The 25823-nt window shown below is 48.9% G+C and overlaps 12 protein-coding genes and 2 non-coding genes across 14 annotated transcripts; 6 read left to right on the top strand and 8 right to left on the bottom strand.

The window, feature by feature from the left end:
- Nucleotides 1-695: 695 nt before the first annotated feature.
- Nucleotides 696-1961, bottom strand: FPRO_15232 (uncharacterized protein; the record flags this gene model as incomplete). Its single annotated transcript, XM_031220471.1, has 1 exon — nt 696-1961. One exon carries the CDS (start codon nt 1959-1961, stop codon nt 696-698), a length of 1266 nt encoding a protein of 421 aa, XP_031086126.1.
- Nucleotides 1962-2793: 832 nt separating this feature from the next.
- Nucleotides 2794-3168, top strand: FPRO_15233 (uncharacterized protein; the record flags this gene model as incomplete). The annotated part of the gene is made up of 1 exon (XM_031220469.1): nt 2794-3168. One exon carries the CDS (start codon nt 2794-2796, stop codon nt 3166-3168), a length of 375 nt encoding a protein of 124 aa, XP_031086125.1.
- An 807-nt stretch (nt 3169-3975) lies between these two features.
- Nucleotides 3976-5782, top strand: FPRO_15234 (uncharacterized protein; the record flags this gene model as incomplete). The annotated part of the gene is made up of 5 exons (XM_031220468.1): nt 3976-4170; nt 4228-4485; nt 4538-4786; nt 4842-5148; nt 5202-5782. The coding sequence occupies 5 exons, from the start codon at nt 3976-3978 to the stop codon at nt 5780-5782; spliced, it is 1590 nt and encodes a 529-aa protein (XP_031086124.1).
- Nucleotides 5783-6141: 359 nt separating this feature from the next.
- Nucleotides 6142-6232, top strand: tRNA. Its single transcript is given in 2 exon segments — nt 6142-6178; nt 6197-6232. It is a non-coding gene; the product is annotated as a tRNA-Phe (tRNA).
- Nucleotides 6233-6515: 283 nt separating this feature from the next.
- On the bottom strand, nt 6516-6830 carry FPRO_15235 (uncharacterized protein; the record flags this gene model as incomplete). The annotated part of the gene is made up of 1 exon (XM_031220467.1): nt 6516-6830. The coding sequence occupies one exon, from the start codon at nt 6828-6830 to the stop codon at nt 6516-6518; it is 315 nt and encodes a 104-aa protein (XP_031086123.1).
- Nucleotides 6831-7796: 966 nt separating this feature from the next.
- On the bottom strand, nt 7797-9667 carry FPRO_15236 (uncharacterized protein; the record flags this gene model as incomplete). Its single annotated transcript, XM_031220466.1, has 4 exons — nt 7797-7937; nt 7988-9254; nt 9308-9614; nt 9664-9667. 4 exons carry the CDS (start codon nt 9665-9667, stop codon nt 7797-7799), a joined length of 1719 nt encoding a protein of 572 aa, XP_031086122.1.
- Nucleotides 9668-12017: 2350 nt separating this feature from the next.
- FPRO_15237 (uncharacterized protein) lies at nt 12018-12860 on the bottom strand (the record flags this gene model as incomplete). Its single annotated transcript, XM_031220465.1, has 1 exon — nt 12018-12860. The coding sequence occupies one exon, from the start codon at nt 12858-12860 to the stop codon at nt 12018-12020; it is 843 nt and encodes a 280-aa protein (XP_031086121.1).
- A 1523-nt stretch (nt 12861-14383) lies between these two features.
- FPRO_15238 (uncharacterized protein) lies at nt 14384-16666 on the top strand (the record flags this gene model as incomplete). Its single annotated transcript, XM_031220464.1, has 1 exon — nt 14384-16666. The coding sequence occupies one exon, from the start codon at nt 14384-14386 to the stop codon at nt 16664-16666; it is 2283 nt and encodes a 760-aa protein (XP_031086120.1).
- Nucleotides 16667-17398: 732 nt separating this feature from the next.
- On the top strand, nt 17399-19402 carry FPRO_15239 (uncharacterized protein; the record flags this gene model as incomplete). The annotated part of the gene is made up of 4 exons (XM_031220463.1): nt 17399-18025; nt 18077-18390; nt 18435-18773; nt 18859-19402. The coding sequence occupies 4 exons, from the start codon at nt 17399-17401 to the stop codon at nt 19400-19402; spliced, it is 1824 nt and encodes a 607-aa protein (XP_031086119.1).
- A 328-nt stretch (nt 19403-19730) lies between these two features.
- On the bottom strand, nt 19731-20663 carry FPRO_15240 (uncharacterized protein; the record flags this gene model as incomplete). Its single annotated transcript, XM_031220462.1, has 3 exons — nt 19731-20118; nt 20176-20455; nt 20531-20663. The coding sequence occupies 3 exons, from the start codon at nt 20661-20663 to the stop codon at nt 19731-19733; spliced, it is 801 nt and encodes a 266-aa protein (XP_031086118.1).
- A 582-nt stretch (nt 20664-21245) lies between these two features.
- Nucleotides 21246-22185, top strand: FPRO_15241 (uncharacterized protein; the record flags this gene model as incomplete). The annotated part of the gene is made up of 3 exons (XM_031220461.1): nt 21246-21578; nt 21623-21880; nt 21931-22185. 3 exons carry the CDS (start codon nt 21246-21248, stop codon nt 22183-22185), a joined length of 846 nt encoding a protein of 281 aa, XP_031086117.1.
- Nucleotides 22186-22516: 331 nt separating this feature from the next.
- On the bottom strand, nt 22517-22588 carry tRNA. The gene has a single exon. It is a non-coding gene; the product is annotated as a tRNA-Arg (tRNA).
- A 347-nt stretch (nt 22589-22935) lies between these two features.
- FPRO_15242 (putative hydrolase (HAD superfamily)) lies at nt 22936-23655 on the bottom strand (the record flags this gene model as incomplete). Its single annotated transcript, XM_031220460.1, has 1 exon — nt 22936-23655. One exon carries the CDS (start codon nt 23653-23655, stop codon nt 22936-22938), a length of 720 nt encoding a protein of 239 aa, XP_031086116.1.
- Nucleotides 23656-24043: 388 nt separating this feature from the next.
- Nucleotides 24044-25032, bottom strand: FPRO_15243 (uncharacterized protein; the record flags this gene model as incomplete). The annotated part of the gene is made up of 2 exons (XM_031220457.1): nt 24044-24900; nt 24954-25032. The coding sequence occupies 2 exons, from the start codon at nt 25030-25032 to the stop codon at nt 24044-24046; spliced, it is 936 nt and encodes a 311-aa protein (XP_031086115.1).
- Between the last annotated feature and the right edge of the window lie 791 nt (nt 25033-25823).

Below are 25823 nucleotides of genomic sequence, written 5' to 3'. Positions count from 1 at the left end.
CCTTGGTTAATATTGATTACCACTGTCCTTTGATGCAAAGAGCTAGAGTACATCTTAGACAAAGAATGATAAAGTTGTTTGCCAGTAATATTTGTTCCGAATGCTCGTGTGCTGTGCCATGTCTATTGTTGTGAGCCTACGATAAGTACAGTGATCAGAGACTCCGAATGCAGCTCAGATTCGGTTGAGGCTTTGCATTAAGTGATCTAGGCCAGTCGATTGTGCGCGACTCTCTCCATCTTTCGTTGCCAACCACCAAAATTTAGCGCACCAGGACGGAAGAGAACGAGTGTCGGGCAATTGGCTTGCGAAATCCTATGGTGGGGTTGTGGTGGGTACATACTGATTGCAAGTCACTGGCGGTCTGGAGACAGACACGCGAAAGGAATTGTTAGTGCTGACGCGTTGAGCGTGCGACACGGAGAGGGACTCAACGACGCGTGCCCCTGCAAAAGACAGAAATTTCGTGCTGTGGCTCTGTGGCTCTCCGTATAGCTCCTGAACCTGTTAGAGCATGGGTGCACAACCTCACGGCTTGCACTTGGGAAATGGAGGGGCTGGTGCAGGTGCAGTGCACAATTATTTAGCACAGCATAACCTGGCATGATTCTTTATGCATGGGTTGGCTTTTCATCAGTGCTTGTCATTATGAACTTGCTTATCGATATTGCTAGGTTTATGCAAAGTATCAGCCCTCAATTCTCCCAATCATACTCGGGAATTGGAAATGCTTTCGCATCGCCAAAGCCAGCGCCAATGTACCGCTGAGCGAACTCGACGAGCCCCGTCCACGCGACCAAGGCGAAAATATTGTTGCGCAGCCAAATACCCCAAACTGTCTGCGGCGCCAAGATTGTCGTGATGAGCGGAGGAATCACCTGCATCTTGTTGATCAGAGGCCTGATCTGTTGCTCATAACCCTCAAGACCAGCTGTGATATCTCCCTTGTGTTTGCTCAGTTCTCCTGCCAGGATGTAAGCGCCTGCAAGGGCGAGGCTGGTTCCACCGCCTGTGAGACCTGCTGCGTATCCTGCATCACCAACCAAGACAAACCGCCCCTTGGACAATGTCGGTGTTTTGACCTGTACAATTTCACTCGCGTAAAAGTCCTCAGAACTCATCATTTCCTTCAGTGCGATGCTGCTTTTCCATCCTACGTCACTGTAATGCCGCGCAATGTACTTCTTGAGTGCGTCGTTCCCTTTTGCTGAAGCCTCCCGAAACGCGTCCGCGCTCTCTGACTTACCTCTCGAGTTCATGCACATGAGCAAGACTCGACTGAAGCCTGCGGGATCCGTACCAATGCTGATATTCCGTCCTCTCACTGCGTTGAATCCCTGTCCAATTTTGCTTCCGCTGAGGACGTCCTGGGGTATCGAGAAGTAGGCCGACCAGCAGTTGGTTGAGACGATGTGATCACCAACATTACACCCCAGTCCCAATGCACGCGTTCTTGACGTCGCGCCATCGCAAGCAATCACCAAATCGTACTCCGAGGCTTCCGTACTGTTTGCAAACGTGACTGTGATAGGGCCGGCAATCTTTTCACTCTGCTGCATCGACGCTATCTGCTCATCAAATATGTAGTTGATGTTCTTGTTGTCCTTTGTCATATCGAACAGAATCTTGGATAAATCCCCGCGTAAGATCTCGTACTCCGAGACAAGCGACTGTTGGTCCGGGTTGCCAGTTGGTCTGATAACTCCGTAAGGCGTGCCATCTTCGCGAACAAAGCTGATCCCTTCTTCTTGCGTCGACTTGGCTCTCACAGCAGCCTCCAACCCTGCCATCCTTCGCATGACCGAAACACCAGCGGTGCGAATGTCGACGACTTGTCCACCGGTGCGCAGAGCGGGAAAGCGTTCAATTACTGTGACCTTTGCGCCAGCCTTTGCAAGCCAATAGGCTGTTGCAGGTCCCGCGATTGAGGCTCCTGACACAAGAACTTTGAGGCCCGACATTTGGTTGGAGCGGCTGAAATTACGGAATCGTCGGATGGTTCTCTACAATTAACAATACATCCGGTCCATTTTTCTTGACACTCATTTCCAGCTTTAATATGAATTCCCAATTGCTCAGATGTCCCTCATTCCGGACAATGGAAATGTAGATAGCGGACAACGGACTATGTTAATAGTCCATTTTGACTGGTAAGCGCTACAATTTGGGCGCAGCGACGATACTGTTGGCTGGGACGGAGTCACTGCGTCATAGAGCTGGCTATGCGGCACTCAATCTTAGACAAATGTATTTCAGGGTGGAAGTCATAGTATTTGTCTCGAGTAAATTTGTAGAGCGTATACAAGCATGAAAACAGTGGAGAATGAGGTCTGAGACCGTTGATTGAGGCATGTCATTGTTGCTAGCGCTGTTCACAATTTGGGCCTTCATCGCTAGTTGATGAGGCTCATCAACTTAAAAGCAAGAGCAGGGTTTTCACGCAGCGACACGAGTTTCATAAGTTTCAGACCAGAGAAAACTATATTTCTCAGGTATTATGAGATAGCAACTCAAGAGTATATATGATCTGAAGCGGAAAGTAGGAGGTATTGCACCTTGGCAAATCATACCGACATCTACTACCCTACAGCCGCTGTGAGCTCCGGCCGGTCTGTAAAATCTCCGCTCGGTGATCTCGGTAGTGGACGGGGAGGCTTGCTCCTTCATGGCGATGCAAAATACCGAAATTGTAAGCATATAAAGTAAAGAGACAAAATTTATATTGGAGCTTCCTATAGAATTCTATTATCTTTTCTTGATTATTACCGAATTGCAAGCTGCTCGATCCTGACCATGACTTCATCACCGGTTCATTCGGACACCAAGACACAAACTCCATCCGTATCGATAAGCTCCAACGACTGCCAAGTCCACGGACAGTCTGAGACCCCCCATCTCGACAGGCTTCTCCAAAACCGCCCCAAAGCCGAGCTCCAAGGTCTCGCCGACGCCGTTGACTGCCTAACGCACGGCGATCAATGTGCCAAATGCGCGGTCCAAGCCGCAGTCACAATCGTGACCGGTTTTCTTCAAGAATTGTACACGGCTAAAAAGACCGGGAAAATCTCAAAGGAGGACAAGAAAGCGCTCAAATCGGAAGTCAAGGGATTGGTGAAAGGGATAAAGGGGGATGTCAAGGCTCGGAAGAAAGAGATCAAGGGCCAGTGAATGGTACTTATCTCTGGCTTCATCGCTGCACCTCTGATGTAACAACAAGGTTTATGCTAGTTCAGGAATATTCATGACATATCCCTCGGAGAACTCTCAGGCTGATCTGGAGAGAAGCCCGAGACGATGATGATGATCGTGCTGTAGAAATTTACCTCAATCCACTCCACACAGAGCATGCCCCTCTATTCTCCAACACCTCCGTCCCCATGGGGTCCGTGGAGACTTCAGAGGCCCAGTCCATTCCAAGGAAAATTACAAACACATTATCTCGGGTAGAGTGACACCACAAAAGCCGAGGCCAGATGCTACGTTGCGCAGGATAGTGGGGAATTACCCCAATGTCCATGGGGATAAGGCCTTCTCCAACCTTCTCCCCGCAGCCTTTTCCATGCGGAGACTAGCTATCAACGGCATGGCTTCTTGTTGCATTCGGCCCGTCACGAATGTCACACGCTTTCGAAGCCGGTCAAGAACGAAGAAGTGAAACAATCCGTTGGTCGATCAGAGCCGCAACTCGTACACTACCCGATACGGGGATCAGCCCGGCTTGTGAATCGCTGGTGACGGAACTTGCCCGCTGCCGTACTGCCGAGTCAACGTTACGCGCACCTATAGGATGCAAAGAATAGTAAGGACAGTATCTTGCAGAGAACTCCACAACTCCACCTATCTGCTTGAGACAAGGTTTGGGCCATAATGCGGAGAGTCGTGCTAAGAGATTATATATAATTACCTTAACCGCCACCTGCTTTCTTGGCTTCTGATCACTATCTTGGCAGATGCAATTGCAGGCCAGTCATTAAGATGTCTGAACAGGTCCTCAAGCCAAAGGACGAGCTCGGTCATGCCGACTTTGACCACAAGGAAGTCTTGAAGAACAACGATCTTATGCATGATGCCTTTGATGCTGAACAGCGCGAGCATGAGCAGGGTGTTTGGGCTGCCGCGAAGGCCCATCCTTGGGCTTGCTTCTGGGCATTTATCATGTGCTTTACCATTGTCAGTAAATCTCAAGAGTCCTCATTTCTAAATGGCTACTGACGTTTGTTCACCCAGGTCATGGAATCGTTCGATATGTTTCTGAACGGAAACTTTGTCGCTCTTCCCGCTTTCCAGAAACACTACGGAGTCCACGTCGAGGGCTCAGGTTGGACCATTCCGACAAGATGGCAGAGTGCTCTCTTTCAAGCAGGACAATGTGGTGCCTTTGTGGGTGTCTTCCTTGCCGGGCCCATCACCAACAAGTTCGGTTACCGATGGACAACAATCTTTGCCCTGATGCTCATGAATGCGACCATCTTCATCTCATTTTTTGTAAGTCGTCAACCTACCCCAGTCCCCAGACGGCGCCTAACCAGATCTGCAGGCCGACTCGTTGGAGCTCCTTGTCGTCGGACAAGCCTTAGAAGGTGTACCGTGGGGCTTCTTCATTGCCAACTCCCCTGCCTATGCTTCCGAGATCGTGCCCCTTGCCCTCCGTGGCGCTTGTACAGCGACCCTGCAGATGAGTTGGTCTATCGGGTCCATCATTGTGGCTGGTGCTACTTATGCCTACAATAAGAGGAATGATCAGTGGGCTTGGCGTGTGCCTCTCGCTTTGCAATGGCTCTTCCCAGTAAGTGGTTCTCAAACTTCGTCAATCATCCCCGACCTCTAATACTTGCCTGCAGACCCCTCTCTTGATTCTGGTCTTCCTCTCCCCCGAGTCTCCATGGTGGCTCATCCGCAAAGGTCGCAAAGAGGAGGCACTGCGTTCGATTCAGCGCCTCGGAAGCAATGACAAGGAGGTAGCTCACCAGAAGCTTGCCATGATGGAGCGTACTGTCGAGATTGAGGAACAGGAGGGTAGCAACCCTTCTCTGCTCGACCTCGTCAAGGGTACCGACTTGAGGCGGACAATCATTACTTGCTTGATCTACGCCTCGCAGAACTTTGCTGGTAACTTGATCGCTAACCAAGCCACCTTCTTCTTCGAACGTAAGTATCACTCATGATGTTCCCGCAAGCCGCTTTACTAACCTCAAGTACAGGGGCTGGAGTCTCAACCGAGCGTGCCTTTCAGCTTAACCTCGTCAACTCGTGCCTCCAGTTCGTTGCGAACATCTTGTCTCTCCCCATCACCGGTTCCTTCGGCCGCCGTACCATTTACCTCTGGGGCACAATCATCAATGTCGCCTTCTTGTTCATCCTTGGCATCGTAGCCACAATCCACCAGACCACCGCCACCAACTACACACAAGCTGTGCTTGGAATATTGATATCCTTCGTCTATGCTGGTAGTCTTGGACCTATCTCATACACAATCATTGCAGAGACCTCGTCTGTCCGACTTCGTGCTCTGAGCACTGGCGTTGGTCGTGCTGCCTACTACGTTGCCGAGATTCCCATGATCTACCTGGCTTCACGGCTCCTGAACCCTACTGGATGGAACCTTGGTGGCAAGTGCGGCTATGTCTGGGGAGGCACTGCAGTTATTTGCTTCGTCTCGGCCTACTTCTTCCTTCCTGAGCTCAAGGATCGATCATACCGCGAGACTGATATCTTGTTCAAACGCAAGGTCCCTGCGAGGAAGTTCAAGTCAACTGTCATCGATGTTAGAGATAACGAGTAAAGACAGAGTCAAGGTCCATAGTTTACGAGGTTATGCAGCGTATTGGTTGGAAACATGATGCCGACGGGTAGCTCAACTTGACGCACCTGTGATATAGAATTTGTATATTAGCCAAAGAGAATTAAACAACGAAATGATCATGCCTGGTCGTTGTCTCCATATGATGTTACGTTTTGCTAACTACCTTTGGTCTACTATTTAAACAGCGGGGCTCGCGATACTAACAATCTCTTGTCAGAACTCTTATAACTACTTGATGATCATAAGTCTAGACACCTCCGACCAACAGCCAGGTACTTTCTTCTCAAGATTTGCAATCATGTACTCACAATCCAGACACTATGACATAATCGTCAGTCGCGGGTTTAGCTCAGTTGGGAGAGCGTCAGACTGAAGCCAAACTTCATCACCGACATCTGAAGGTCGTGTGTTCGATCCACACAAACCGCAACAAGTCATCAATTCCCAGAAATGGGATCCCACTTTTTGCATGTCGATAAATTAACCTAGAATCGTTATATTTTCCTCATCACTGCACGCCAGCTAGCCACCCACTCCTGGCTGTAAGGCAGCATTCTTTTACCAGATGGCTAAAATATTCGGGACATTTAGGCTTGGATGATGATTCTGACTTATTTATTTATTACTAACCGGTAGGCCCTTTAAGACGTCTCTGAAGATTCGGTCAATCTTTATGATTGAAGTCATACTGGCAATCTTGGTCTACTGATCTCTATGTACGAAGTCCAACTTCAAGGAACCGGTGCACAGACCCGGGAACTTCTGATACATACGTGACAGTCAACCGCTCATCTGCCTTTGCGAGCAGACTGGTCCAGTCCTGCAAGCTGCGCTTTTGAGATTTGAAGAACTGCATCATAGGCATGTCTGCAGCATTGAGCATATGGCTCAGCGCTTCAAACGGTAGTGCGGCTGTGTTCGAAGGAGCCACAGCTTCAACAAGGACTCGTGAACCACACCCAAGGTGCAGTACCAGATGTGTAAGGATATCTGCCGCATACTCGCCAGGCCAGTTATGAAGCCCCATATTGAGCATATACACGTCTCATCAGGTGTTTTGGGCTTGCAAGAAATTGTGGGGCTCAAATTCGACCCGGGACTTGATGTCGGCAGGTACCTGCTCATAGAAAGAGGTCCGAAGTTGAGGAAGATCTTGGACAGTGAACTTCAAGTTAGGGAACGCCCAAGCAGTGGTGGTAGAGTCATGTCCACTAGATCCACCAATCTGAGAGATGTCAGGATACTTGAGCCTTGAGCCAGTACAGCTCTTTAGTGGCTTGCATCAACCACGGTAGCTTCACCAAGCCTGTTACAGTCGTAACCGGACTTTAAAAGTTATCAGTCTTGATGACAGAGACCGATGCTGCCACTTGCAAGCACTCGGCGAATCTCGCACTACGCCAACCTTTCGGCTTGCCTTAACTTCGCGATTGACATAGTCCTCGAACGTCTGAGGCTTGTCGGATCTGCCAATATTAGCCAAAGAAAAGCCACTCTTGCTGGTTCCTGACTAGGCTCCTGTTTGCCGCTGCTGAACTGCCATGGTGACTCTACAACGTGAAGTGAACCAGGACCTGCTTGCGATGCAGCTTCGGCGAGATTAGTCAGCGATGGCGTCGTGGTTGTCATCTCGAGCAAGGTGAGATGGTGTATCTGCAGTGTAAGTTTCCTGAAGTCCATCACGGCTACTCCTCCGGCATGCATGACTCTTGCTTAAATAGTAAAAGCGGAGGAGAAATACTATGGAATATCGACATGCATGTGACTTTTCGGAAACTTAAATCTGAAGCCGTGGTCATTTTCACGCTGATCAATCACAGGGAGTATGAGACGGTGAGAAATTGATGCTTGATGCAACGATGCGTTTATGTACATAATCCGCCTGGGGGTAATCGCCAGTCGCTTCAGGGTTGAAACCACGCCGTTGCTATTATGAGTCGAGGGATTTCAAGTGGGCTTGAGCTTCATTGGTACTCAAATCCTCCAAGCTGATCTATTTCTTTTCCGTAAATGAGGAATCACCTTCTTCAAAAGTCTCACGAATCAGGAACTTCTCATCGTTGACATGGTGATGTCGAACCCAAAAGATGATGGTCTGGGCGAAGAGAGCAATTCCAGGAGCAGCCCAGGCCCACTGTGAAGACTATGTTAGCCAGTGACTAGAGTAATGACAGTCTTACTTACGATAAGGTTGGGATCTTTGATAGAAGGAATCAAGATCTGAGCTAATGCCGAAGATAGAGCCTGCATAGCCAAATTGATGGCGACAACAGTAGACTTCATACCCTCAGGCGCCCTTGCATATGCCATCTCGTATGCCGTGACTGCGGTAAAGAGCTCGCCGATAGCCCCAAGCATAACAGTAGGTAGCTGCCACCAGATAGAAACGGGGGACACACTATCGCAGGTCGAAGCCTGATATCCACAAGGTGAGGTTTTATAGACCCTCCACTGGATAATTGCACCGACAACGCTTCCGATGATGGCGGAAGTGTAGCCGACAGTCATACGACTGATGGGGCCAAACTTGATGTGGTGTCTGTTCAAGAGAGGGTAGAGAACAAACGACATGATGGGCGCGAAGACCATCAGTGTGAGTGGATTGAAGTTGTGGATCAGATCGTTGGGTGCACCTTTGGTAGTCATCGACGCTCCTTGATTAGATAAAACAGTACCAACACCACCGTTATTGAGGTAGAATAATGGCTGGTAGAGAAAGATCTGGCACGCGGAGAGGGTCCTGCGAGCATGTTCGACTGCCTGACTATCCCAAGAAGCTGTCTTGCCCTTCGCAGCAAGAACAGATGGCTTGACTGAGTCAAAAAAGTTCTTGGCCCAAATTCTGCCTCTGTTCTCCTTGATAGCCAGCCCGACGATCTTGAAGAAGGTATTGAGGTCAGATCCTTGAGGCGGTGCGCGCTTGAGGGTTTTGTACCGCCACATGAGCAGCACTGGCAAGAGGATGTAGATGATGCCTGGAAGGAGAAAGGCGAGCCAAAAGCCAACATATTTCTCGATGTAAGTTGTGGCGATCATGAAAAAAGCACCAACGTTGATGCACATATAGAAGATCAACATGATCCTCTGAATAGTGGTCTCAGGATCAACGATGACACGCTCACCAGACTTGAGTGTCTTGACATATTCTGTCTGGTCGGTGTATTGGTCGATGATGAGGGGAACAACATTAGGCTTGAACAGACCGGCTCCGATGGCGAGAAGAAAGAAGCTGACCATGAACGGCGCAAGCCCATTGCCGGCCTTTAGAACAGCAGGAGCTGCACCTCCAACCATGATAACGTGTGCCACGCCGCCGATGATGACTCCATACATGATCGCTCTGAAACGGCCGGTCTTGGTGTCGCCGAGCCACGCACCAAAGATTGGGATGACATAGGCAAGGAAGTTGAACAGGAGAACCATGGCCGAGGCAAACTGTAAACCTCGGTTTCTGCCATTGAGCGCAATCAGTCGATAGTTCAGTCACATATCGAAGGAACTTACAAAGCACCAGCATGGCCGTTGGGGTTGTTCTTAGCTACAGCTCCGGCTCCATTGCCTCCCTTTGGGAGCGGAAACTGGAGGAAGTTGTTGAAGACTGTCTTGCAACCATAGAATGAGGCTCGTTCTGCAAGCTCAACAATGCAGAGAAGATATGAAACCCATGGGATACGTCCTGCTATTTTCCTTAATTTCTGCTGCTCTTCGGTGGTCGGGGGTAATCGATCCGAGGTGCTACCAGATAGAGACACGGCATTGGCCTCTGGGTCGAGTGCTGGACTCTTGTCTTGAATAGCCTCAGCTGAGGTTGCTAACAACAACTCATTAGTCGTGCTTCGATTTGGCCCGAGGCTACTCACCCATCTTGTAACTGAGATAGCCTCTCGAAAGTAATAGGCTACCTGGGCTTGGTATTTCCCAAATGGATGAGACGCCGTAGCGTAAGGACTACATATCTTGTTTATGATGGTTTTGCAACACCATGTTTCGCCCCTAGAGTGATGTCGCCATCATCTCAATCTTCACATCATCGACAAATTACATAAAAAGAGGACCTATTGTGGATTATCCATGTTTCAAGCGACCACTCTTGAGTGCATTGGGATCTGTTGGTTTGACATATGGATTTGGAAGTGGCATTACTAGCTATGATGTCGGAGTCGGGCCGCCCCGATCCCACGTTACAGCCCGGGAAGTGGGTGATGAGTTATTATTCGCCAAACGTCAAGCACCGAAATGCCAGGTAGTGCGTGGGAGGAAGCAAAGAATAATCGGGGATTCCGACTAAGGTGCGAAAGTGTTCAAGAAGAATGGAGCAAACAACGCTATGATTCGTGTATTGGCCGGGCAGAGGGCTTGCATCTGAGCATCGACGATAGCGATCGTTGCAGTGGAGTAGATTTAACTTTATCCTAGCTCCATATCTCGACAATCTTTGCTGTTTTGCTGTAGCAAGAGCAAGGTGAGCCGGCTTTCCTACCATATCAGTGGGTTCTGTGCGTCTAACACCACTTTCGCGAGATATTGTGTCACCGGCGCACGGCTAGAACGGCATCTCAGACTTTACCATCGATAGGGATTCCCATATACGTATATATTAGGCCTATCTGAGAACTGGCTGTTCCTCCTACTGGGAGGAGATTTCATTATCTTCTTACGGAACGGCTTGGAGTTTCGAAAGGGCCTCTGAGCAAATGCCAGTGTGTTTGGCCTTGAAAATACCGGATATTTACAGTGGATTTATAGTGGGTGACAGCGCTGTAGGCCCACCTGAATGCGCGAAGCAACTGAACGCGACTTGGATTACTTACTTGGATGGGAAATCAACACCATGCCGACATAGCAAAGACGGTTCAATAACGAAAAGCCCAGTATAAAGAATATCCCTCTATCTGGCACATCACCGTTCAAGATATGTCCGGTGTGTAGCCAATTATGGAGTTAGTCTATGTAGCTTGTTGTTGATAGTCAATGCGTGCCTTCACCTTGAGCCATGAAGACATCTAATATGTAGCATCGAGCTGATATGCTCCCGAATGGGCTTTGGTGCAAGAATAATGATCGGTATCAAAGTTTATTTAAGTATCTAAGCTCTTGGTAAGCAAAGTACCCATGCCATCAGATCCCCCATCCCCAACGTGCTTAAAATTCAACTGCTTGAGTATGTTGTTTTAACACAAGGCAAGGTCTTCGGCCGTACGCTTCAGCATTTTCCCAATTGATCGAGGCATGTGGTTCTGGAGGGCTGAGGAGGAGGAGGGTCAGGCTTTGGGCAGGGCTTAGGGGGTCTGGGTCGAGCTGGAGCAGGCATCTTTTTAGTTTAGGTGAGTGAGATTAAAGTTGTTATTTAGGCTATTGGATGTTGAAGGGTAGGATTGCCAAGTTTTGTTGATTTGATTTGAAAAAAGAAGAAACGCAAAGTCCTCAGTCGAAGAACCATTCTTTTATAGGCATTTCTCTTGTTGAATCACGGGGACTGGCATATACACCCGCTCCTCATTACTGCAATTTTGGTGAACCCGGTTGCAAGATAACACGGGTCAGAGAGCGTGAGTAACAGATGTCGAGAATGCATGGCCTATAGTATTATGACGGTCGATCAGTGCCTTGATGTGAATGAGTTTGTGTTTTGGGTCTCGTGGTTGAGTTCCGGCAACTTGTCACAGCCTGCTCAAAAGTCAAACTATCAGCATTGAATACCATGGCAGCACCGTAGGCAAGAATTAACTGCTTGGGATACAAAGTAATTGCTGTTGGCAAGATGAACTGCTGCTGAAAAGAGGAAATTGCTCTCATAAGAGGTAAGTGCTGCTGGTAGGAAGTATGTATCCGCATGCCTTAAACCGAAGCACTAACCCTCATATTAATGTGGTACCAGTATTTAGTGTAGGTTCCATCATGCGTAAGGCCCCATAGTCAAGAGTCACTGCAGAATGCTACCGACTGTGCTCGATATATTTCGCCTCTCGATACCGATTGATCTGGTCCTTAACATCTCGTGATATTCCATCATTGTTGTTGTGAAGTAACGCATAGAAATGGTATATGAGGAATGATGTGTCAGCGGTCCTGTTTGGCTTAGACTAACTCTGGTATTCCTCATACCTAACTAGCAGTTCATATACTCGTCCTTATAGTACAAGAAGTAATTCAAATCATTCTAGCCTCATACTGTGCACTCAACTGTTCGGGGTACCAAATATCATTGTATCGTTCATTCTAGGCGATCTTGCTCCAGTTCCTTTGATAACGATATCCTGTTCAACTCTCTGACCTTCTCCTCCATCCTTTCCCTCACATCAGCACACTCGCAGGCAAGAGCCACTTCAGCAATCTTTATTTCTGGCATTCTCTTACCTTTCTTCTTGGCCTTTGAAGCCTGCTCATATCTCCATGCTTTCAGATCTCTTTCAAATGCCGTGGCATGGTATGGTTCTTCGAACTCAATTCCGTAACTGTAGTTTGGATCGGCTGGTAGGACTCTGCTACAATGCCGGTGTTCATCGAAGCCTTCGACCTCCTTTATCTTGACAAGTGTGATGTTCTGACTGGGTGTGAAGCCTGCAAACAAGTCTCGATAAGCTGGAAATTCTGTCAATGCAGCGTGCATCATGTCATTTGCTTGAAGACCATATGCCAAGGCCCAAAATGGATTATTTCCAAGTTTCCAAACTTTCTGGCTTTGGAATACCTTCTCGACGTAGAGGGTATCAAATGGACTGCAGTAGCCATATGGTATTATACCATGCCTATCAAGATTGAACGCTGTGTTCAGGGGGAACCGCGTCATGCACAAATTCGCAACATAGCGTGATTGCCTGGTTACCGAACATGCAACAGGTACAAGAGGACACTTAATGTTGAGATATCGACCTTGGGGGTTGACAAGTGCAGGGACGGACTGTATGTATTCGACATGATGCACTCGAGAGCTAGGGAGTGTATATTCCCAGATGAGGCGCTGGATCACGGGGTCCAGTTTCTGAAATTGTGGAAACATGTTACTCTTGTTGGGGGAGGACAGACACTTTGCGTGCTTTTGTGCTTTCGGAGACATGTTGACAGTATTTAGAAGCGACTTGTGACGATTAGTTGGTGTCGGGCGTGAATCGGCAGTTGATTAAGAACAAGAGAATGAAAAAGAGACAGGTATATACTATCTCGAGCGGAGGCACTGCCATTATTCATAAGTGAACAAATACTATTGTTGGTAAGCATTACCCAACCAGGGACTGTGAGTGTTCAGACACCAGTATTGAGGCTGGGCAGGGGGAACATTCAAGGAACTATTGAACACGCGGACTGGACAGTTGGACAGCCACCAAGTTTATGTTATTTGAACAAAGAGCCTCAAGCTTGTTTAGTGGTTCTGTCTACGCGAATGTTCACAATCATTGACTGACTGCTTTTGCCAGATTGAAGCAGTCAATAAACGCCAGTGCGCCTCATCTTTGTTCCGACCTGAGGTTTGTGAAGCAGTGACGGCTGTATCTACAAAACGCTTTGAATAGCGTCAATGCTGTCACATGTATCGCTAAGCGGAACTGCCATCTTACTGTTGGCTTGAGTAGGCAAGATATTGGTGCGCAAATACTGAGTGAAGCATAGGAGATGGCATAGTATTCAAGAACTTGGAAGGAGCTTCGCCTTAGTTTCTGTGCATCTTGTCAAGCTATAGAGTCGTCATTAAAAAGATTCATTCCCAAGCTCTGCATGGCCGTTAGTATATAGATAGGTATACAACAAGGCAAATAACAGTTTGAGTTGGTAGACCATCCACAGCATAGGTATCTTTGGGGTAGCATCATCATTTTGATTTGGATGCCGTCCCTGGCCGTGTTGCAACATGAGATAAATTATTAAGCGCCTGACCAAAGACAATCCTTGCCAAATTTCGTCTGGCAGGATCATGTTCCTGGGCGTTTCCTTTAGCGCTTACGCTTAGCAATTTGTCCAGCAACAGGAATTTGGGCAAATTGACAAATGTGGATTGGTTTAGCAAGGGTAGAACTAACCGATGCAATTCTTCTTCAAATGGGACATCGGAGCTGACTTAAAAGCCTCAAAACTCCGAGTCCTGCCACCATTTGGCAGGGCTGAAATGGTGGTCCACAACGAAAGATCCCTGTTTGAGGCTGTGTTATGAAACATGGAGTCGTGAATTTTGCCCACATTGTTGGTTTTCCATTAGGCTCCGAGTAGTCGGTGTGTTACTGCTTCGAGCACTGTAATATCTTGACTCGGCCAGCTGTGGCTATCTTACGCTTAGGATTCGGGCTGAGACCTGCTTCTGTCTACTTATCTGTGATGTCTTTGACGATGGCATGTTGGAGTCGTTTACTGCCATGTTCAGCGGGTCGCGAAAAGTTGCTGGGATCTCGCTCCTAGCCACGGCCAAGCCTCAAACGATCAATTTTGCCCAGTTTGAAGCCTCTACTCCCTGTCCACCTGTGACTTATAGCCCCCACTGTGATAACATGCATGGAGATGGGGTAGACAGACTACATTAATAAACATACAGCCTGCCCACTTCTCGGTCTCGCAACCATACGTCGTCTATTCTGTTGCGATTGAGGAATCATGGCCGAGAGATCGATACCAAAATCGCAGCCTCAGTACGAGCCTGTTGAATCGGAAGAACATGAATTGCGCCACCTAACACAACACGATGATGCTGATTTCGGTAGGGCATCAGCCAGCGGAAACAAAAATGCTGCTGTATTCTCCTCCGACAGTCTGGAGGGACAGTCCGGGAAGACAAACCCATCGAGTTGGAGACTGAAGACAATCTTGAAGAAATGGCGCATGCAGGCCCTCGAAGCATCGATCCGAAAGAAGAAGAACCGGCAGGTACCCATCGTCAAAGACCGTCTCACTGCAATATTAGCTGCTCTGGTTCATCTCCCTGCGATCGCTGGCATTATCACGTTGAGTTTCTACATTTTCAAGAACTACTACATCGGCAAGGAACTCGAAGGCAAGCCCAATTACGATGTCGAGAAGAAGCTCGGCATCCAATTTGCTGCGAAGCTCATGGAAATGTTCATCGTGCTGTCACTCAACGCCATCGTCTTTTCCATGATCCGACACGAGTTTACGATCGGTCAGTCTGTTCCATACGGCGCTCTGGTAGCTGGACAGCAAATATCCGAGATCAGCTTCTTGTGGTCCGAGGAGTTCTTCAGCATTGTCAAGGGGAAGTTCTCACAGACCTGGAAGAAGATCGGCTTCATAATTACAGTGTTTGTTTGCACAATCATGGCACTGGGCGCCTCTTCGCTCAGTGCTGTTGCCATGATGCCACAGGAGGGTGATTGGAGAGCGGGCGGCAGTTTCGTTTACTTCAATGGTACCAGAGATGAAATGTTTCCTCGAGTCCTGACGGAAGACAACACGATAGGATCTGCCTGTAATGTTACCGGAAATGAGCGCTGCCCTTCTTGGCAATGGGATGTCATCAACAGCCAGCTCATCTCCAAGCTGCCTCTATCAGGTGAAGTGGACAATGGCTTGTTCATCAGACGGCCACCGAGCGAGATTCTTGTCGCCGGATACTCTTCAACGCTGGTCAATCTCGTAGTGGATGTCAGAGAGAAATGGTTCAACCTGAACAGCCCGAACCATACCGTCGCCAGAATGCCGCATCTCGGGCCTGCTGAAGCATGCATCACAACGTCACTGCACTGGGAACAGGCTGCGGACGATTCGGCCAAGAGAAAGCAGACTCGATTCAACAACTTCCAGAAGCTTGCCCACAAGCTCAATGCACCGATGCCAATCACCAACACGAGATGTGAGCTGACGTCCGTGACCGATGCCAAAGCAAAGACAATCATGTTCCCCGACTTTGTGGCCTTTCCACCAACAACTCTTAACGTCACAAAGGACGTCGTGAGCGACTGGCTATCAGATACTCTGCCTGGCTTGAAGAAACCCGAAGTGCTGTGGTTTGACTCGGCACCAGTCATTGCCAACAGCTCTGTTGGTGTCGTGGTCGCTGTTCCGTCCAACAAGTCACGCGAGGCAGCTGATATTTACGGATGTATGATCGATGCACGGTGGATTACCACTGAGCTGAGTGGCGATGCAGTCTCGCTCGCCAGCAAAGGATACCCGCCATTCTCAGGGCCTATTGCAACGGCGCTTGGGGGCTCGTGGATCGGAAGCCCGGGTTACGGCCAGCGCGTCCATCTCGCACCGAGCTTCGCCCAATACCTTAATCCTGTTGATTCAAGAACGAATCGGACCGTCATACACGAAATGCTCCTCAACAGTGGCGTATGGACAAATGATGGCAAGGGATCGAAGTCTACGGCGCATCTGGAGGCGGTCCTTGGATCGTTGGCGGCTAACGGCTTGGGCCGATCAACTCCAAATATCACAGCCATTACAACCTTGGCTGATCCCGATGGTGAGTGGTGGAGAAGTTTCATGCCGCAGGATGGCCGGGTGTTTGGTCCTGGAGGCAGCCCATATGCTGTATCAGACGATGACAAGGCTCGATTCTTCAGCGCAGAGATGGAGACATGGGTAACCGGGTTCGCATTTGCTGACAACAGCTTGACCATGCGCGGAGCCATGGCCGTCTTTTACGTCTATGCACTCCTTGTCATGGCGTACTCGATCTGGTCGATCTGGTCAGGCATTACTTCATCTTCATGGGAGTCTGTGCCGGACCTTCTCGCCCTCGCTCTTGCGGATCGAGGATCGGGATCTGATTCCAAGGGATTTAGCAAAGGAAGCCCGGATATCATGAAGGAAAGCTTTTGTATTTCTGCAGATGGAAGTACGTTGAGGCTTAGGGCGACACACGGTCTGGTGCCGCCTGAGAACCGTGTCAAGGCCAATGAAGCCTACGACTGATTGACTGATTGAGTAGTAGATGAGACTGTAGGTGATGGAATGAGATTTGTTCTGGACGTGGTAAATGTTTATATGGCGTGTTGTCTCTTTTCTCGATCGTCAGTCTGAGACGTGTACGTCACAAATACGCTGGCTCCGCCCCCTCCGATTGGCGCCAGTTGGCTCATCACGTCGTATGTAAGCAGCTGAGACAGATGTTGCCCGACAAATTCTGTTTGACAGTCTCGCAATTGAATTGACATGCGTTCATTCTTTCATCACTTCCCAACCAAGCCAGACCCAGGCACCAACACACGATATGCACGCTGCTTGTTTTTAATCCTGTAGTGCTTAGTCTGTCTCTTTCAATCGACGCCCATCACCACTTCTCTTCTATCTTGTACAACCCTAGCCAATCGCGGACAATGCCTCAGACCGACCCCCAACCATCGTCATCAGCTCCTAGAACCGCTCCCTTGCGCACTCTGTTGCCAGCAGAACGAGGATCACAGCCGCTGCCACCGTCGCCTCAAAGACGCAGTGTAATACAGCGCAGGCTGAATCCTGTCTTGGCTGCTTGCGAGCCATGTCGCAAATACAAGGTCAAGGTACTTAGGCGCTTCGTATTCTGAGTGGGGTCTGACTGACCACCATCGTGAGTGTTCTGGAGACAGGCCAGCATGTCGTCGCTGTCTTCAGCGCAAACTCGCCTGCATCTATATTACGCGACCAGGCGAGACTCGCTCACAGGCAATGAACCGATGTTCTCACGAGACCTTCGAGGGCTCGAGCCAACGCTCAAGTGTCTACGAGGAACTCGTCGGGCTGCTGAAGAACCTACCTGATCAGGATGCCCAGGCTATCCTGCAAAGGCTCAGATCCGGAACAGACGTCGCATCAGTTGTCAATCAGGCCAGAGCAGGCAATGTATTACTTCAGATGGCCGTCGTTCCCGAGACGCGATTACGATACGAGTTCCCGTACAGATCGGAGATGCCCAAAGAGTTCGAGCTGAACAATCCTTATCTGAACTCAATGCTGTATGAAACAGCCTCTCTCTATTCTCAACATCAGATATCAGAGACAAACCTAACCGGCCATCTCGCGAGCCTGAGTTCCGAAGAGCAGAGAAGCCCTTACTTGAAGCCCTTCCATGCAGCACAAGTATTCGATCCTCTCCTGTCTGACGTCAAAGTCTCGGCGTGGACCAGCGTCTGTGACGACGACAAGCTCATGCGGGACCTCTTGACTGTACTCTTCCGTTGCGAGTACCATTTCACAGCAGCATTTCACAAGGATCTATTCCTAGAAGATATGGCAGCGCGTCGCAAAGACTTTTGTTCTTCACTCCTTGTCAACGTAACTCTTGCATATGCTTGCGTAGGGTGACACTCATAGTGGCATAGCCAAAACTGCTGACATGCTTACAAGGTCTGTTACCCTAATTTCACCAACCGTGTCGAGTATTGGAACCCGAACACTCTTGCTTATCGCTTCATTGCCGAAGCCAAGCGACTATGGGAGCTGGAGGCTTCTATTCCACGTATGACTACCATTCAGGCAGGTATCCTTTTTAGTGTGTTTCATAATCTCTGTGGGCTAGACGAAGTCGGGAAACCTTATAGGGTGCATGCTGTGGCTTTGGCCAACCAGCTTCGCATCTTCGACACCATCGACATTGCTGAGAGCAAGAGGATACAGAGGGGCACCGAAAACCTGGCCTGGGCTATGTATAACTGGGAAACGTGAGTGCCTTTTCACACCTGTGGCCGTGTACTGACAACAGGAGTCTCTCTGCTTTCTCTTTCATGCTGTCGCCGCTCATCAAGGAGCCACCAAGATGGCCGCTTCCAGATCCTTCAGAAGATCCGTCGTGGTATGGCGAAATATGGGTCAAGTACCCTTTGAATCACGGCCTTTCATCGATGTGTCTTGGGGAGGTTGTCCATGCTCGGAGCCGGTTCCGGATCATCATGAATGAGTTTTGCGACGCAGCATACTCAGAAGGTTCCAAGGTAGGAGTTAACCTGGCTTATCAGTTCCGCGGAAGGCTGGAAGAATGGTTCGAAAGCCTACCCGCATCTCTAAGTCCAAGGAGAATTGTTCTTCCTGGCCAGCTACAACTACAGTAAGTGCTTCATGTGCTGCCTTTCACCTTTACAGTCCAACGTGGCTTTCAATGTGCATGAAGTTAGTTGCTGAGTGTGTCACAGTATGTACTATCACCACTTACTATTGACGATCTTCGAGCCTCTTTATGATGCTGAAACGACTGGAGAGCCTTCTCCACAGCGTATCGTAGCTGGCTCGAAGAGAAACATGCAGACACTTGTCAGACTATACTACCTCCGGCATGGCTTTGAAGCAATGGACCTCTTCATCGTCGTCCCTCTGATGGTAATGGGTTACGATAGTATAGATGCCATCAAGGAGGATACGCCTACAGAAGAAATTGAGTTTCTACGATCGACTCTCATCCTGATAGCCCAAGGCCTCTACTACCAACGAAGAAATCACTACTTGGCGCAAGCACTTTTCAGAGTCATCCGAGGCAAAATGCGCCCCCAGGAGATTGGCTTGCTGAAGAGTTCAATGGCGCTGGATAGATACGAGGCTGATCCAGAGCCGGAGATGGCAGTGGCTGTTCGAAGCCACTGGCCAGTGAGCGTTGTTAAGAAGCGTGAGGACATGGAGTCACACATACTGACCAATCTCGTGGAGAACTTTGGCCGTGTCAATATTGAGGAAATTCCGTGATGTCTTTCGGGCTGAGAAGATGGATGGATGGCAGGGATTGGAGGTAAGAAGGACCTGTGTACACGATTTTAGGAAGTTCCATGCTTTGGCCATTGTAAATGAATAAGGCCTCTTTTCATTCATATATTGCCCTGGGGACTATTGAAACTGCGCAAAGTGTCGGCAAAGCAAGACAGAAGTCGCGCTAGCTGGATACACTGTCGACTAAAGTTTTGACGACACCTTATACTGACTAAATGGCTAGGTGGGGATATTTCCTTCCTTTCGCCATGGGAGCTTTGTTCACCCTCACTCGCCAGGTCAGATGTATCCGAGAAATTTGGGCAGCTTATGACAGAACCCTTTCAAGCACATCGTCGACGGCCTCCCTCTGAAGTCCGATTTCATGCAGCTTCTTAACCTCACTGACATCGACCTTGCTTTCAAAGTCTCCTCCACTCCCCTCCCGGAAATGAGTAAGGAAGAACTTGACAAATGGGGCAGTGGCATCTTTCTGCCGAATCTTGTCGTTGCAATCTCCCAGTGCATCATTCACATCCTGGTAGTCTATCTCCCAGTCCTGGTCCGCTGTCCCTCTTGCCTTCTGAACTGCTAGTAGGAGCTCCTTCTGGCTTAGATGAAATGATGGGACATAGAAAGCCTTGTTCTCATACCGGGACAAGTTTCGTCCAGGGAGGCTCAATACTGCAGCTGTAGCCTGGCCAGTCTGTGCAACACTCGACGTGTTGACCTTGCCGATAGCTCCCGTCCAAATCGTAGCTTTGCGTTTCTACACATCGATGCCCCAAAGACCACTTTTGATGTTCATGTCGAGGAACGGGCCGACAGCTACTGAGATCCAGCTGCTCACACCGAGTTCCTCAATCAGATCGCGGATCTTCTTCTTGTCTTGCAGAAGTTGGTTATCCTCTATCAGCTTTGACGCGAAAGGGTCTGGACCAAACTCTGCAGGTAGGATATATCGAACTCCAGCTTTCGCTGCTGCTCGGACTGCTGACTCTTGCAGACTGACGAGGTGGGTGAGAGGTGGCATGAGCACGACAGCATCGTGTCCTTGGAAGGTGTTCGCCTAGAAGGACTCGTCTTTCAGATCACCACATTTGACAATGACTTGGGGCGGAAACTTACTTGTTGCTTCAATGCGTTGGACAGCAGTAATGGTGTGAATGCCAGATGCGAGAAGAGCCTTGGCTGTCGGTTGTCCAACCTGGCCGCTGGAGCCGATAATGGCGATTTCGCGTCCCTGTGCTTTGCCTGACATGGGAGATTGAGACGGTTCTGCACGGGCTTGAACTCTTTAGCTTAAAGGCCGTAGCACGAGTACTTTGTTCTTTTCTCCTCTGATGCTCTAGGCGTATACGTCATTGATTTACGTTGTGTTTGATTTATGAAGTCGCGATATGATAGCAGTTCTGAACGCATTAAAGCAGGATAATTCAAGTCAAGGCTAGATTTACTGACATAGTCGACCAAGATGACCAACAATTGACAACTCGATAGAGTGATGATCAGAATAGGCCCCCCCCTTGAGAGGGAGTGATGGAGATTATTAATAAATATGATGGAGAAGCCTTAGACTACTTCTATGTCCACCATTCTGATGTGTACAGATGAGTACCATGCTGCCCCACCTTAACATGTGCTAACAGACATGCTGATGCCCCGCCTCGAGTCTGGTCTGATGCGGGGATGACCATTCGGGTTGATGACAATGCGTTAAGTCCGAACATGGTATAAAGGCCGATCCCATGAAACCTGCTTCATAGCCTTTGATCAGCTACAAATCTCCTTGCCTCGATACCCAAGTTTCTCAATCCTCAAGCCAATGTCTGATACTGCAGAAATGTCTCCAACCGACGTCTTCAGCACAGGCTCTACTGCATTGATCACGGGAGCTGGCTCAGGCATCGGTTTGGCCATTGCCAAAACATGCCGCAGTAAGGGCATGCGCACATTGCTTGTTGACAACAATGAGGAGGCTCTGGAGGCTCTGACTAAGACTCACTTCCCCAATGACTCAGACGTCGTTACCTCCAAGATTGATGTCTCATCGACCTCGGACTGGCAGGCGCTGAAGAAGCTCGCCTTGGACAAGTTTGGCAGTATTGAGTTGTTGGTCTTGAACGCTGGCAGAGGTCTTAGGGGCACCTGGGGAGATGATGATTACTTCAGAGATGTACGTTGTAAAATGCAATGGTGCGACAAATGCTAACAAACAAGACCCTTGAAACCAATTTATTCGGCGTCATTCATGGTGTAAACACATTTCTCTCCGTGGTCCAAGACGCCGCCAAGTCAAAGCCAACGAGCATCGTCATCACTGGTAGCAAGCAGGGTATTACCAACCCACCTGGAAATCCAGCATACAACGCCTCCAAAGCTGCAGTCAAGACTCTTGCTGAGCATTTGAGCTGGGACCTGAAAGACGCAAGCACCAGCGTGCATCTGCTTGTCCCTGGTTGGACTTTCACTGGTCTAGTAAGAAACCGCTGCTGTGCTTAGGTTAAGTGACTGACAATGCTTAACAGACAAGAGCAACGCCGGGTGGTTTGAAGCCAGCTGGTGCTTGGACAGCGGAACAGGTGGCAGATTATCTGTATGAGAAGATGGGGAAGAACGAATTCTACATCATCTGCCCCGACAACGATGTTACAGAGGAGCAGGACAAGAAGCGTATTACTTGGGCTGCAGGTGATGTCGTTCAGAGACGGCCGCCTCTGTCTCGATGGCGTGAGGAGTGGAAGCAGGAAGCTGAAGAAACCATGGCCAAGATGGATCTCTAAGACGATGGGACTCGAAGTGGTGGCCAATTTACAAATAGACAGTCTCCCATGCCGTCAGTGACTATCGAATGAGCTATTCTGTGCCTAGTGTGAATCAACTGAGTGTTCAATTGATAGTGTATCCTGCAGTCCAGCATGAGTCTGCGATATCAGCCAGTAGATCATCTTCCAACTCTGTATCATAGATAACAGAGACTCATGAGAACGCCAACCAAGGGGAGCCCCACAATCCAAGGCTCTCATCATGGACGACGCCGCAGAGTCTCGTGAATCTGCCAAAAAGTCAAAAAGTTCACCAAACTCATCCTGATGAACCAACCATCAAAAGGTTCGATACACCAGGGACTCGAACCCTGAGCCTTAGTCTTAGGAGGACTACGCGCTACCATTGCGCCAGCGCACCGGAGCTATTTTTAGAGGTATTTGTGTCGTATTTGTGAATATGTTGATGTGATGCTTGGAGTTTTACGTTTGTGCCACCACGTCAAACTCGGACCTCAAATTGGAGTTTGCAACCGAAGAGTTGCTGATAACGAGTCAGTTTTAGCCATTCTGGACTCTTGAATTAATTCTGTTTATTTAATGCTGATATTGAAAGTCATGCGTCTGCTGTCGAACTCCACTGTGGACCGAGGTAGAAGTGGCGTGGAGCCTGCAGCCAAAGCATTGATCAAACCGAGAAAGCCAATACTTGAAATGAATTGAATTGAAGCAGTTGACATTTGTCAGTTTGACAGCTCCAGTATTTCATCAAGATTGCATTCTCTCAATTGTGGCAGGCAACTCTTCCATCCCCTCCAGAAAGGCACCAAACTCTCCCTTCACCTTGTCCATATCCTCATCAACATCGTCCGTCCAACGATGAATGTAAATCGTCTTGATTCCGACATTTTGAGCTCCTCTCAGATCATATGCGTGAGCCGCAACCAACACAACTTCTTCAGGCTTAAGCTTGACGAGTCGCAAAGCCTTGTTGTACGCCTCGGGATCTGGCTTGTACGTACCCAACAGTTGGCTGGAGAAGAGCATGTTGAAATTGAGCCCAGCGAAGCGAGTTAGGTCGAGCTGCAGGCGTGTTGTACCGTTGGCGTGAACAAAGACTTCCAGACCAAGATCTTCTCGGATCGACTGAATTGCCTTTCCAACTTCTGGCCAAGCTGGCTGAGAATGCCAGGCAGTAATCAATTGTTGTTTGATTGGCGCATTGAAGTGCTGCTTATACTCTGGTGAGTCTTCCAGCACGTTATCAAGCACGCGAATGAGCGTGTCGTCTATATCTTCGGGCTCAAGCTTTTGGGCAAGGCGCTCACTGTTGGCGATGAAGTAACGTCGCCGCCATTCAAGAGCGAATTTGGAGGCTTCGGCTTTGGGGATAGCTGGGGGTAGAGCCTGCACGACACTACTGTGCCAATCAAGGCATGTCCCCATGAAGTCAAAGAAGACTGCTTTTATCTTCGTTGGCCGCGACATGGCGCTGAAGCTTTTCTAATTATTGCAAGATTGCCAAGGCAAGTGGAGAGAATTTAGCATATAAATATTAGAAGTGCTGCACATGTTTGCTGAAAATGCTCGCTTATGATATGACGTGATTAGAAATCATGAAAAGACCTGCTTATTTCGCTCATGGTGGTACGCCCTTAAAATGATTGGTTACATCATAAATTGTGGTCTGTCAGTCAGCTCAAGACTGGCACAATAGGATCAAGGATTTGGAACAGCATCAAAATTGTCAGTAAATCGAGACCTCATTGGACTTGAGTCACAGGTCTATCGATTAACATAATTTCCACATGAATGAACTGTACATCCACTTGTTTATTATGAAGAGTTCAGCTAGACCACCCTGGTAGAAATAAGCTCATCCGCTTGCAAGAACTGGAGGTAGAGACAGCTGGTGGTTCTTGATGATAACATCCCATAGTGCCGATAACTCCCCACTTGGAAGTTTGTCGTCCTCCTTGATCCTTCGAATATCATGAAAGAAATTATCTCCCTCGGCTCTCAAAGTCCTCGGTATCGTCTCCATGTCAGGGAAGTTGAAGAAGGCCACAATCGACACCTTGACCTCATTCCCACTGATATCAACATCGTGAAAAGTCGGGATAAACTTATTGGCCCAGCGGTAGAGCGTTGAGCCACCCATCATGATGGTACCTTGATGTCCAGGAAAGCGCACGGTTCCATCGAGATCATAGACCCGAAGTCCTGGCCCGTTTGTGATGAGGGCAGACAGCAGATTGCCATCTGGATGAAGGCCAATGCCGCCTGGAGCACCAGCATGAGGCGTGTACTTGATAGCTCGATAGCGAACCGTGCATCGCTGCACCAAATCAGGGTCAATACCAACAGCCATGCTAGTCGTTACCAAAGCGCTGTCGAGGGCAGACTTAAGACAATGTGCCGAGTTTCGAGTTCTCGAATCATGCAACGCTTGAAGGCCCGTAAGGCCATCTTTAAGATCGCCATCAAATTTGGCAATGTCTGCCTCAGAGTCCAAGAAAGGATGGCCAATGCCCTGACTGGCAAACCAGCAGGACTTGCGCCATACCACTTTCTTATCAGTGCCCTCGTAGGAGAGTGAGGGATCAAGATTGCTCAGGTAAGAGCCGAGGTCTTGCATTGCTTCTTCAATGCGTTGTTCTTCTTGGCTTCCCCAGGGGACTACATATTCTTTACCCGCCTTGAAGGCAGTCTGGATGGCATGGCTTTCTTTTGCTAGTTGGACGTCAACTTTCTGAACCTCAGTAGGAAGTTTATGCACTGCCTACACATTGCTCCCACTTGAGAAGTGATTGGTTGATCGAGGCTGGCGAGATGGCTAGAGCCGGGTGTCACGGAATCGAACATAGACATGGTGGTATTGGATGTGATTGAGGGAAGCATGTATGTCCTTTGACGTCCAGCAGATAATTGTTTATGTAATTCAGCTGGGCCATGCTCACCGTAATCTAGCATCACTCCGCCAAATTTCACTACCGTCTCCGTCCTAATGCGTGTCTCACTGCATTCGTCTTTCCACTCCATACACTTTCGGCACAACGCTACACCGCGACGATCGTGGAACTATACTGAACTGCCGGGTTCCCTTAGTCACAGATGTCATTGTGCAGCTACATACATGTCTACCCTGTGTACCGCGAACCCCGCCTTCGGCGTTTCTTACTGTGCAGCCTCGGCGATCTCATCAAGTACCACGTCAATGCTATCCATCGTCAATGACCTTATGTGTACATCCCTGCTTTTGAAGAGTTCTGCCAGTCTTGGGCAGTATGTTTCTAAGCCCTCTGCTAATTGTGCTCTGGACAATGCCTGTCCATTATCTGGTAATCCGTATTGAAGTAACCAAACTTGTTTATCTGGAAGGTCGTTGTTAGCTTTAGATAGTCTGAGATTGTGTCTCTCTTACGCTCACCACTTCTGAGACTCATCTCCCATTCCCATCGATGAATGTCATCTGGGTTCGTAAACCTGTCCCAGTCGCCTGGGGCAGCGAGAATGATGATTTGAGACACGGATTAGAATGTATTGGAGATGCTCTTGGTCACTTCTCCAGCTTCGGTACTTCTCGTCATCTGGTGTTGGTCAAGCCATATGCGACAGCTCTTCTTTTCGATCATCTCAGCGACCAAACGCGCCAT

Source organism: Fusarium proliferatum (genome assembly GCF_900067095.1).
Source record: "Fusarium proliferatum ET1 genome assembly, contig: FPRO_scaffold009, whole genome shotgun sequence".
NCBI lineage: Eukaryota > Fungi > Ascomycota > Sordariomycetes > Hypocreales > Nectriaceae > Fusarium > Fusarium proliferatum.
The sequence above is the reverse complement of the archived record's forward strand: the minus strand, read 5'-3'. Positions and strand labels throughout refer to the sequence as shown.